The 13697-nt window shown below is 39.0% G+C and overlaps 2 protein-coding genes across 2 annotated transcripts; both read right to left on the bottom strand.

Moving 5' to 3' along the window:
* Nucleotides 1-3534: 3534 nt before the first annotated feature.
* Nucleotides 3535-9898, bottom strand: LOC121601503. The gene is made up of 3 exons (XM_041930330.1): nt 9749-9898; nt 3940-4082; nt 3535-3864 (listed from the first exon to the last, which is right to left on the bottom strand). Exons 2-3 carry the CDS (start codon nt 4066-4068, stop codon nt 3781-3783), a joined length of 213 nt encoding a protein of 70 aa, XP_041786264.1. The 5' UTR covers nt 4069-4082; nt 9749-9898; the 3' UTR covers nt 3535-3780.
* Nucleotides 9899-11064: 1166 nt separating this feature from the next.
* On the bottom strand, nt 11065-13365 carry LOC121601500. Its single transcript, XM_041930325.1, has 3 exons — nt 12601-13365; nt 12287-12527; nt 11065-12183 (listed from the first exon to the last, which is right to left on the bottom strand). Exons 1-3 carry the CDS (start codon nt 12731-12733, stop codon nt 11973-11975), a joined length of 585 nt encoding a protein of 194 aa, XP_041786259.1. The 5' UTR covers nt 12734-13365; the 3' UTR covers nt 11065-11972.
* Nucleotides 13366-13697: the final 332 nt, after the last annotated feature.

The following is a 13697-nucleotide window of genomic DNA, read 5'->3' as shown; positions in this document are numbered from 1 at the left end:
GCTAGATTTGGAGGGTTTAGAAATTGAAGCGGTATATATATATACCGCACATGTGTACATACTCTTGTATATCAATACGGCTTGAACGTCACTACTCAATCATACATTTAAAAATAAACTTCACACACTCGGAAACATAAAGTTGTCGTATTTTTACTGCATATACTTAAGTTTCCAGACAAGCAGAGTGAAAAGGATAGACATATTTTGGTGGAGTATACACAAGAATTAACGGGTGCCGATTATGCTACAGCCGATTCATCAGCGATTGATCTAGCGGTAGGCGGAAGAGGCAGCTATCACGGCGCCCGTTGCAAAAGGTATACATATTATGAATAATTGGTAAGTGCGCGGTAGCATGCATATTTGTATAAGACAGTAAGAAATTATCCAGAACTGGCTTGATAGCTATATATGCCATGATATTGAGTGGACTACAGTTCAGATGAAAATCATTCTAATTCGACCTTGTACAGTGAAAACCAACAGATGAAATTTAATCTGTTCCAGTGACATACTCATCATATGAAAAACGTTATTCGTTTTGCGGGAGGCTCTTTTATGTGTAATTTGTATGCAAAGTGAAATAATTGGTACCTGAAATGGTGGTGAAATGGCTGGTATACGCAGCTAAAAAAATGAACAATGTCTTGATAAAAGGGTAAATGTACCAATAATGGTGCAGATTTGTAGTGGTACAGATTTGTTTCAATGAATTTACAGTGTCAAAAAGGTTAAGATATGCATATTTTAACACATAGCCATTTAAAAAGTTTTATCTTCCCTACTGCTACCATTTTTACCATCAAACACTACAAAATCAACGAAAACTACATATTTTTGTGTCTGATTTGTAGTACCTATAATGGTGATAACATACCTGTTTTCTATATCTTTAATGGCACTATAGTAAAAAAATACAAGAAATTGGAAAAATAGGATAAAAGGCACTTATCATTTGCTATTCATAATAATTATTTAAAAATGATAATTCATTGTAATTGAGTCATTTACAGCGTTTATACAAATGTTAGTATTATTATTATTATTATTATTATTAATATTATTATTATTAATATTATTATTAGTATTATTATTATTATTATTATTATTATTATTATTATTATTATTATTATTATTATTATTATTATTATTATTATTATTATTATTATTATTATTATTATTATTATTATTATTATTATTATTATTATTATTATTATTATTATTATTATTATTATATTATTATTATTATTATTATTATTATTATTATTATTATTATTATTATTATTATTATTATTATTATTATTATTATTATTATTATTATTATTATTATTATTATTAATCTTCAACGGGCCGTATAATATGAGTGTTTATACAAATTATAAAAAATGCTCAATTTACTGATTGTGATCTTAAATCACATCGGTACCAAACAACACATCAGGAGCACAAATTCTATTGCTCGTAATGTGAGATTTTACTCCTTAGCGTGATTTTACTCCTTGTTGAGCATTAAGATTTGTTCGTTATACGAATAGGCCATGCTGTATGCCGTCTTTCGCTATGCAGTATTTTCCTATTTAAATCATTGTAAAAAGTAATAAATTCGAGAAATGATCCATATGTACTCTTTGATTATATCGTTTGAGAATTACCAACACAAGTGAATATCATGAACGCACTTAGTAAGATTCAACATAGCTGCGTTACGTGTTTGTGTAGGTGCTACTCAAATTGATTACTAATCTTTTGGATATAATCGACATGGGTATAATCGATTATTTTGCGGAGTTTTACATTATTATGTCAAACCTTTTGAAAACCTTCAAATAAAACTAAATAATAGCAACTAAAGCGTGACTGTGAACATTATTACATTTATTACTAGTCGACGCATATGCTTTACACTTTCAAAACATAATGTTAATTAATAGTATTATTGTGGAGTTTGAAAAAAATATTATGGGATTATCTGATGTTATCGTCTTCTGTCTCTATGTTGCATTTTCTCTTAAAACAAAAACGTACACAATTTGCGAGTACGTGTGCATCGACGCATCGATAATATGAACATGAACCTTGGTAATCCTTAGAACAAAGATTGACCGTTCTTCAGGCCCTTGGCTTTATCAATTTGGTATGATCATTAAATTCTTCGTAACAAATTTAAATTGCTGGAGCGTTTGAAATCATTCGGATAAAATAGTATACATCTTCCTTCGGTTGGTCTGATTTGACACATGGCGATCATATGAACACTCCTCATATCATTAGATGCTTCAAAACACTCATATATCCCAACCGTGGAATCGCACCGATCCAACCATTTATTAGTCACTCTTTGCTCCGCCATAGTCTGAATGTCTCGAATCAACGGCAAACATTGTATCGTCTCCAGGGGCAGGAAACCTAACTTGTCGCATACAACAATAATATTTTCAACGAATTTTTTTTTGTTATTATATTAACATAGCAGTAACATGTCAATTATTACCGTTTATTTAAATATAAGGAAAAAAATCTAATTCATTATTTATTGTTCATTTCCAAGGGACATGAATTTAGTCGATAAAAAAAATTAAAAAATATATTTTTTTCTTTCTGTCGCACCCTGTATTGTCGCATTACATACTTCAGAGGGTTGATAAATAGAGCCAGATTTGCGTCGTCGCGATAATAGTCATAGTTATGCAGTGAGCTCGAGTGAAGCAGATCCGTGTTTTATATCAGGCCGCTAAGTATAGTTAATATGAGGTTCTTAGTGACTTGTTTGTGTGTTATGGCTGCAACATAGGTGACTTATATCATACATATATTGCATACATCAAATGCTTTTAAAAGTTTTTAAGATAATTAAACATACAGTCGAACGGCAAATTTACATGGCAAATTTAACGAAGATTCGACCAAGAAGACTTGATTTTTTACATTTCTATTCGTGTTGGACAGTTAAAAAACTTCAAAGAGTCAATCAAACGTTCGAATTGGTTGGCATGATTCCAATATTTTGCCGTTCGATTTGAAGTCCGCTGTTCCAATCGACTGCCGTTTGAGACTCGAGATCAGGCTGATAGTATTACAATTTTTACAACTCCAGTATAGATTGTTACGATCAAATGTTTTATTTCATGAATAACAACGAGAGCTTTGGTATATGTTATATTCTCAACTTCATACTTAACGAGCACGGAATCCTTGAGTCGTAAGATTGGGAAATAATTCGTGGTCAATCCACATCTAGTCGATGGAATGTTCATTTATTTTATTTTAAAACTTACTGTAACGTATGCAAAAATTGGCCAAAATAATTCTAAACATGGCAATATTCGCGACTGCCAATATAACGTGATTGGGTTAGCCTCTGTCGACAATCAACGTAATGGATTTGTTTGTTTATGTAGGCGCTAATCAAATAAATTGCTAACGATACGTGTGTAGGCAATGGTAATCAACGAACCCATAGTGACCTGTGGCAAACAAATACCTCAAACAACGATGAGTCAAATTTAAAAAAAAACAGCAACAATATACGCGTTAACCGTGAACACAATTATATTTATTGCTCATCGACGCATAGACTTTACACTTACAAAACATAATGTTAATTAATGCTGCTATTGTAGAATTTTAAACATAACACCATGCGGTCTTCTGGTCGATTCCTCCCTGTTTAACCTCCCCTGTCTGTATGTTGCGTTTTACTTCAATACACACATACACACAATTTGCGTGCACGTATGCATCGATGCATTGATAATATGAACATAAACATCGGCGACCTTAGAACAGAGATTTTCCCTCCATCATGCACTTGGCACAGTAATGCGCGAACTGTGCTCCCATCAGAAGGAAATCGGACACGACCTGGAAACGGAAGAATTTGTTACATTTTGTGAAACATGGTTTTTATTGTTTCTTTTTCGTTACCGAACTACTTACCGATATATCCGGCACGCACACCGTTAGCGGGTAGATGAGAACATACCAACCCGCACAGAAGAACGCAACCCAGAAGCCGACCACGATTAGCACGATCAGCCAAATGATGGACCAAAGCAAATTTGCCATACTGGTAAGTGTTTCTGTGGAAATAAAATTGAAAAATTAAATGGAATAAATGGAATATTGTTTAAAAAAAAGTTGAAACAAAAATATCCAAAATCATAGTTTGATTTTTGGAAAACGTTAAACACCAAGAAAAAAAATTATTGGTTTAAATTAAAATAGAAATGGCCGCATCACAGATGAACAAAATTAAGCGGTGATATGCCCGATTTTAAGAAAATGATCAAGCTTTTCATCCTTCCTACTTGTGATCTATTAGCACTTTGCAAATACAATAAGCGACGAACAAATCGCCATAAAACCTTCGTGGCTTGGATGTACTGATATAGAATTGGCGTAGATATGTATACATTCAAGAACAGATGTACATTGATATTAGTTATTTTTCATATTAAACGAATATCACTTCAGTATAATCCATTAACTAGAATTAAATTCTGACATTTTCAACTACACTTATTTCAACATTATATCACTTTTATATAATTAACATCTAGCTTTGAAAGAGCTATGTAATCACTTTATTAAGTTACTTTTAACATATGCACAACATCTTCTAGCTTCGTTTCACCACCCAACGCGAACGAAAGCCACAAAACCAACGAAACAAAAACATCAACACCGAAGCGGGCATTTTAAAAATACTCGCCGCAAGATCGACGGCCAGACGCGCACAAACCAGTGAATGAAGAGTGTCCGTTAGTGGGAGAGAAGAAATCGACATAATATTCTCGTAAAATTCAAATCGCGCCCAAAACAACGGCCGAAACATCAAAACCACGCTTACACATGATTTACGCTGGAGCGCTGGGTGTGCTCAGCTCACACAACTACGAGAGCAAACCTATTCTGCACCATAAAAAAATAAATCCAACTGACTATTTTTGTGCTGCCAAGAGAAGAGTGCAACGCGTTTTCGACCATGCGGTTTTTGTTTATACATTCAACAATTTTTCGTTAGATTTAGAGGAGAAAAAGATGGTGGATAGGGAAGAAAACACAATTCAACAGATACAGCTAAATATACAGACCTAGATGCGAAGACATAGGGAGAAGGGTTGTTGAGTTTAAGGGTCTTAAGAGAAACTATTTTAGAAACAATAAATTGAAGACACTTTTTCCGATTCGGAGGGCCGCTATCGAAGGGTTGGTTTGGTGCAGTGCAACTTGCTTCAAATAGAAGCATGAAGCATCTCAACAACACATGCCGTTCTGTAGCATGTGGAACTACATTTCCAATCGCTCGCGTGACGTGTTGCCTTGCGGTCTAATGCACTTATACGTATGCATTGCTTAAAACCCTTCCATCAACTAACTTAACGAAATTGAGCCTAACGCTTTAATTTCCACTTGATGGTCAAGTAAACATAGAACAACTCTCAAACATTGAAATGTATTACTACCAAAACTATTTAATAACGTTCTTAAATCATGTGCTGGATTTACACTAATGTATTGTCAGAAGTACTTTGATCTGTTCAAATTATTCATCTATATTTCCCTTTATCGTTGCAGGTATCGTATTCAGTGCTGCAAAATATCATGAACATCAAGAAATATTCACCAACGAAAACAATGAACATATCCGTGGTAGCTTGATACCAGCAATGAGCATTTTCAATGAATGTGCGTCACGACATGCGAGTGCTTGAATCCAACGAGATACTCTGACTCACAAGCTAAGCTTAATGCCGTCACAAGCATAATCATGACTTTTTCTGACTGTGTACAGTGCTACCAAATGCCACTGTCTCAGTCACCAACACTCATGACTGAAACGATGCTCAAATCAGCTCACGTAGACAACTGAACACAATTAACACAGGTGAGACTCAAACAGTTCGTGGACCAATCACAGGCTTGATGACATTTTCTTTAGAACCCTACCCTTAATCACTCACTTGGTCACGATATTTTCTGTCGGTGATAATCACATTCTTTATTGAAATATACTTGGCGTGTGGTCATAAGCAACAAAATGTGGATTCTTTCTTGCTGTGTCTGCTTTTATTGTCTGTCGGGTCAAACAGAGCTAGAAAACATGCTCATATTGTTTCTTGGAACCACTCGCACGCACCGCACATCTTCTTTGACTATCGAGATAATCAACGACAGGAAATGTCGCGACCAAGTGACTGACCAAGAGTTGGTTGCACACAATGTCACCAAGCATGAGATGGTCGTAAAAACTGTTTGAGTCTCAGCTCTGATCATCACAGTAGAGCTGTCATGACTATGTGTCAGTGACATTTTGCAGAACTGATCACAGTAAAAAAGGTCATGACATAGTGACTGACCAAGCGATGGTCGCAAAAATGTCCAGAAGCATGCATTGTTCACACCAATCATTTGAGTATCACCTCTGATTATCACAATTGTGACGCTGACGCTGACATGGATTTTGTTTCAGTCAGATTTTTTTATTACATTGACAGTGACATTTTGCAACACTGAACGCAATATAAGACAGCTGGTCGTTTTTATTTTAAAAATTGCTTCGATACTTGTTTCAAACTTTGCAATGTTTAATACTCTTTATACATATACTCTTTACTTCCCTATACACGCCCTCATCATCGTGCACTGAAACATGTATCTGTCCAAATTTGCCCCTTTCGATTCGATGATCACCGAAGGGTTTATTCCAAGGTGGTTTCATTCATCTTCACCTCTCCCCCCTCTCCCGCTTACAAATCCTTCTCACCACCTATCACGAACACACGGCACGAACCGAACGATCAAAACAAAACCAACACCTACCACAACCTTTTTTTTTCTTTTTTCTTGACAGTCACTTACCCCACCCATGCACCGCCTAAATGCACCACTATAATACGGAAAGAATATGAATAAGAATTGTGGGTGGAAGGGTTTCGCTTATTGTTCGTTCGAGCTAGAGGGGTTGGTTGGTTCAATTTTCCCCGCGACTGCAGACAATGCTTGTACGGCACTTTTCCAAATTGCGCTTAAAACGCGTACACATTCCAACGGCACACATACAACTATGTCTACACCCTCCTTTACCACCCCAAGGTGCGAGGGAGAAGAATTGTGTGTTAAACGAAATGCATCGAGCAGAGCAGCTTAGTAGTATAGCCTACTTCACCCTGTTGCAATGTGGTTTCTTTCTGTTTATTTAAAATCACCAAGCAGTCAGGTGGGTGGATTCAACAGTCGAGTGTACGCTAAATACAGCCGAGTAATAATATTTCAAACGTAGGGAGTGTCACACACACACATACGCGCAGCCCTTTTAAAGAGGTGAAACGCATCGTATCGTTTGCGCACGTCGCTTCCATTGCGTAGGCTAATTGGTGACCCACATGAGCCAAACCACATACTTCCAGGTGCAGGTATCGTCAAGTAAACCAGTCAATTAGGGACTGCCCTTTAAGTATGTAAGCTATTGAAGCACGTTCGAGTGGTGTTCCGAATTCATAAAACGGCGACAACTGTTTGCGGCTCGCTGCACCAAAACGTGCTGGAATGACTTTCACGTTGCTAATCAAAAACAGTTCCAACTCTGTAAGCAATCGGTTCGTTAGGGTGAATTGCGATAATGCTGAATTATTGCTGAACAAAGGTTGCAAGTTCTTTGACTTCTAACGTTCTGAAATATTTCTAATTTTCAGAACAGATCAATCGATTTCTTCTAATGGCGTAGACAGAGCTCGTTTGATTTTTTATTTTTTGTAAAATAGGGTATTAAATCACTTAAATTGTGTTGCGATTTTTTTCCCGTTCGTTTGTTAAAACAAACTCCAATTAAGATCCCGCAGTTTCGGCACAAAGGCAGCCGAAGGTGATTAGAACACCGCCAATGTTCGATCGATCGAACCCAAAGTAAAGGCGTGCCATCATCATCATCATCAACATGATCATGAGCATAAGCGTGGTCGTGATGCAAGCATGGATGTCGTCATCCGCGAGCGATTCCAGCGTTTGTTTATGATCTCAACCTGCACAAGCGCCCTGACCTCTGCTCCATGCCGTTCGTGCCACGCTGCACCAAATCGAGCGTCGAATACGTTGAAGTTTTGCTTCACCGGGACTTGACTAATGGCAATTAAATAAATTCAAAACGCTCCGTATGGGTGTGGTGTGGACAAAAGTGCCACTTACAAATTTCTAAGACACACATATCATTCGCATCACATTCGAATGGAAGAAGATTGCTGTCCCCATCTGGGATTTATTTGCGTCTAAATTAAATTTTACCCCATATTACAGTTCACAATAATCATCCGAAAAGAAAGGCTTTCAATTTTCGCGCCATCATCATCTTAGTTGCAGTGTGAAGGAAGGGTAGAGGGGTTTTTTTTTATTTCTTTTCCCAACCCGTTCAAAACAAACCTTCCCATACACACGCACACACACACACACACACACACTGAAGATCGTACACCCTCGGCTCACTCGTACACGGTACGATCGCCACGATTGCGAGGGAGCGAAAGAGAGGCAGAAAACGATCGAGCAAGATCTTAAGCGCCACACACGAAAGGGAAAACTAAAAACAATCTTCCAACCAGCAAAGCGTTCGAAGGCGGGGTGAAAAAACGCACCAAAGCACCAACTCGCCTTCAGCTTGGCGTGACCACCACTGTTTGCTTCTCTCGGAACCATTCCCCCCCCCCCCCACCAAACTCCCCATAACACCCTCTGCCAACTATTTTGTGGTGACTATTTTTTTCAAAATGATGTCACCCGCGAAGCACGCTAGCAGCACTAAATAACAACGAATATTAACATGACATCACACACACACACCTTCCCACCTCTTGAATGACCCCTACAACAACGTAAGCGAAGGAATATGAATCGAAGTTGGGGCCCGTATGGGGCCGATGTTGATCAGCAGGGGTCAGCAAGGTGATGCTTAGAGTCGCAATCGAAACATCTCCACCTCTAGGGGGTGGGTGGTTGGTGGGATAAAACAAAGCAATCAAAAACATAACCGGTTGGACATTACGGGCTACGGCCAAACTCACCCGTCACCGGAAACTGGGGAGATTAGAACGCGCGAGCCTGAACGAAAAGCTGTCGCCACAGCACACGGCCGACCCTTTCTACTAGGACAATCACAGCCCTGAGTCAACCCGTTTTATCGTTATCAAAATCTGGAAATCGATGTTTACGAAATACTTTGGCATTTCTGACGCTAAACACCATTGCACACCAAACCGGGTCGCCCGATCCATCTCTTCGACCCGCGGCCGAGCTGATAAGAGCCCGTCTTTTCACCGGCGCATGTGACCGGGCTGCAGCGTATCTTTCTGCTGTACCTGCTGTCGTTACTTATTTGCCTATTTATCACCCTCGCAGCCGGCAAGCGGGGCCAGTGACACAAAGTCACATCGACTAAATCCTTCCGACGAGCTTGTGCAAGGTGCTGCTGATGGTGGACCCCCATTTTTATCTGCCTCGGTTTCGTCTGGTTGGTTTGGGAGTTTTAATTCTGATAGCGCCACGAGCGATGGAGACACGGGAACAGCGGATGCGCTAACCACAAATCACTCGACACCGACGTTCGCATCATCTCGACACGGTTTGAAATGCACACATACACAATCACAATCCTCTATGTTTTCTCTCCCTTATTTTCGGGGCCTAGGGCCCCTTTACTGCCCGCCCTTCAATGCCCTTCTTGCCGCGTTTCGGCACACAAGCTGGTGAAAGTTACCTTGAACCTTTGGTGGTTGTTTTCTGTTTAGATTTTCCTTCCCACAAACGGGTTCTCGTCGCTGGTACACGCTGGTAAACAACCGAACAATGCGGGCTGCCGACCGTCCCTTAAGCCGTTCAAATACACACTGCAAGCGAGAATGAATGAGATGCGCGCGCGGGTTCCATTTACGGTTCGCGCAAAGTGGAATGTGCTGCCCGCGGCCACACGCACACAAACGAATCACGGAGTGACTCGAAAGAGCGAGAGAGAGTGAGAGTGCGCTTGGGGAGTACGGCGGCTGAGAAGAACCGGTCCCGATAGGTGTGTAAACAGCAACCCTTCATCCCCAACCCTAGACCTCCGCGGCTATAGCCCTCATCATCCCCTCCCAACTCATCTCAGCCGTTCGCGCAAGCGTGGGCCGTGACGAACGCACTCGGATCGAACCGCTTTGATGGTGTGGGTTGTTTTATGTTCCCCCACAACATGCACAGGGTTGGTGGTCGTTCTTGGCGCTGGTTGAGCGGCTTATCAACATCAAGAGCTACCTACAATCGATGCATCTATTAACACACGCTAGCATAAAGTTCTTAAAAAAACCTAAAGGTAAAACCGATTCGCATCAACATCTTTCCTCAGCATGGTTTCAGAAGTGGCTTGCATACGGGTAAGCTGCGGTGTAAAATTTGGCTTAAAAACCAAATACCGGATGAAAGACATGGCCACGCTTTACACTTTACAGAAGAGCAGCTATAACATGATGGGTGTTTTTGTATACAATTTCAAATTTAAAAAATGCTTTTATAATGAAGTACGGTATTACATAATAAAAATCACTTAAAATCTTTTAATAGCAAAAATACTAGAACGCCAACATTCTATGGAAACAATACCACCCTGTACCTATCCAAAAAGATAGCACTACAATGCGCCGTCGCTGACCAACAGCTTTAATCCATCGAGTTAAGATAAGCTTAAAGATAGGACTTAGATCATGCCCCCACTGTCCCTACTTTGTAAAGCAAAGATGCCATGTTATGCAATAAACAGAATGCAGTGTACTAGTAAAGCGAGAATGATTAATAATCAAATTATTTTTTTCTGTTTTCTCCAGTAAATAAGCACCATTTTAACATTTGCTAATGCTGCTTAGGGCCGGTGTGGTAGTACAGTCGTCAACTCGTTCAATTCAACAACATGCCCGTGATGGGTTCAACCCCGAATAGACCGTGCCCCCATACGTAGGACTGATTATCCTGATATGTGTAATCAATAAGTCACTGAAAGCCGAGCCCCCCACTAGTGGTACACAGACAGGCCTTGACCGACAACGGTTGTTGTGTGTGTGTCAAAGAAGAAGAAGAATGTTGCTTAGCTTTTAAATTTCAACAAGAAACTCATGTTATAATATTTGAAATCTGCTTTTGTTGCTTGATAAAATACTGAGACAGTGAGAGCGACGCATGAATCCTTTTTCTCCTTTTGATCCTTCCACATCCGATTTAGGATCTCGATCACTTTCTCGTACGTGTACTAAGCGCTTAGAGGACATATACTAATTGATCGATCTTCTGCTATGGCACAACAACCGTTGCCGGTCAAGGCTTGCCTGTGTACCCACTAGTGGGCTCGGCATTCAATGACTTACAGCCTATGTACGATCAAAGACAACTTACAGTTCAAAAATATATAGAACAAATTTCAAATCAGAATCGAGCACTATCAAGAAAAAGAAAGCTCTAACTTGAAGTTTATTCTTATAGTATAATTAGTTGTAAAAAATCAATGAAGTATGTTTAAGATGCATTAATTTTTCTTTTTGAAGCGATGATTTGTACCAGAGTTTTTATATGTTACTTGGTTCTAACCACGGGTTCCGTACCATTCAAAAAACAGACCCATGATATCAACCAGAGATGGATTTCTTTTAGTACCGTCCTTCTGCAGCCCGAAATGACCGCACAGCTATTGATTCGCGTCTTCATAACCTAAGTTGTAATCGATTCTTTGAAGAGTATAATGCAGTGATGAGTCGAGCTGCCAGCACATAATACATCGCAAACAATATATTAAGCATCAATTGTCTAGCCCAGTCAAAATGTAATTGATATTTTTTTCGGCAAAAAAATAACTGTTTATTTCAATAATGTGCTAGCCTGCGTCCATTTGATATATCGTCACTTACTGCCAAGACACGCATTGAAACTTAGTCTATTATTTTAAAAAAAATCAGAACAAACTACAATAGACTCTCCCACGAATTCAAATGCCCACTAGAGGCAGCTAAGTTGGACCAGATGTGTTCCCTCAATTCTGCAACATTTGTGGTGTCGTTCAAACAAAACTCGTAATATTGATTGTCGGCTAACGATAGCACACGAATTCCACTGCCGCTAGCGTTGAACTGTACGTACAGATTGCAATATTTACGCAAAAATCGGTTAAGCAACCTAAAAAGGGACAACAATATGACATTAGATTAAATAAATAATAATAATAATAATAATTGTAATATTAAACATATTCATACCACTATACTATGGTTCAACTCACATTTCATTCATTTGGTGTGATGGATCAGTCGATCCTCGCGGTATTTCCTGTTCTGTCGATTCTTTCACCGGCAGCTGTGCGCCATCAATCGACAGCTGCTCTAGCGCAAGAAGGTTGCATTTCTTTTCTATACTTTCCAACACTTCGACTGCTTTCGCGTGCTGCTGTTGCAAACCTTTAATGTCCTCCGAGTACACCAGTTCCAATTCTTTCTTCTTAAGCAGTTGTTCAAGGCAGGCATCTGAACCAATAAAAGCGGTACATTAGTTATCAAGCTACAACAACAGACATACAGTGTAGAACGCAACACGCACCTCTCTGTTCGACCAGCTTCTTAAAGCGCGAAATAATTTCTTTCTCTTGCACATCGCAATGAACACTGTTTGAAATATATTTTAGAAGTTTTTGATTAAATTCCGCAAACGATAACTTTCCGTTTTGGTCCATGTTTGGCTACGAGTTGGTAGAGCACCTTCGCTCCGGCAGCGTCGTCGTTTGTTGCCGTTGCGTTGATGGCCAATGTAAACAAATGCTCGGTTTACGTTCAAATTTGACAATTGCCGTTGGTGCTGTTTGGCAACACTGTACCCCATTTACAGTCTGTTTCCGAAATAAGCGGTTCGCCGTTCAAATAGACGTAGAGCGTCAAAGGACCCTCAATTTTGCAAACAGAGCTATTTGTCTCACGCGAAATTGATGCTTCATCCGGAATAGTTAAATTATCCAGTTTGTTTACAGGATTAATTATTATTGCCAGATTATTTCCGAAGTAAACAAAAATAAATTGATACTTTTTGCATTTTTTTACGTTTATAAACAAAAAATAGGCATATTGATTGGGTAACACGAGCCACTTAAATCGACTGAAGTGAAATGTATCATCGCAGTTTATCGAAAACTCAAATTTATTTCGTCAAAAACAAGTGCGACATTTTAGCGCGTGACAACTGGCGCTCTACGTCCATAGCATGGATTGTGTAGGAAGGAGGTAAAATATCAGCCAACATCGGACTGCCATTATACAGCAGAAAGCCCTTGAAAATACCCTCTAATACTTATTATTACTAGAAGCATACATACTCATCCTATAAAATGTACGAACCAATTACCCAAGCGCCACAGATTAAGCTTAAACGACTGGAAAATTGAATATCCATAGAAAAAAAATGAAAGCTCCACAGCTTCATTGGTTTGATCAATAGATGGCGTATTACAACTCATCATTATATTGCTATCCTTTTCTTGCAATGTGTTTCGACAAGTTGCATTTTATTATGACCTATATAGCCTTCTAACTTTCTGAGCAAAAATCTATATAGATGGTCGTGTGGTTAGATACGTGGGTATCAACACCAATGACCATTGCTCAAATCTCACTTGCTTCAGTGCTGGTGGTTTCCGTTGGAGTTTA

Source organism: Anopheles merus, unplaced genomic scaffold (genome assembly GCF_017562075.2).
Source record: "Anopheles merus strain MAF unplaced genomic scaffold, AmerM5.1 LNR4000108, whole genome shotgun sequence".
In the NCBI taxonomy this organism is placed as follows: domain Eukaryota; kingdom Metazoa; phylum Arthropoda; class Insecta; order Diptera; family Culicidae; genus Anopheles; species Anopheles merus.
This window is presented reverse-complemented; position numbering and strand designations above follow the sequence as displayed.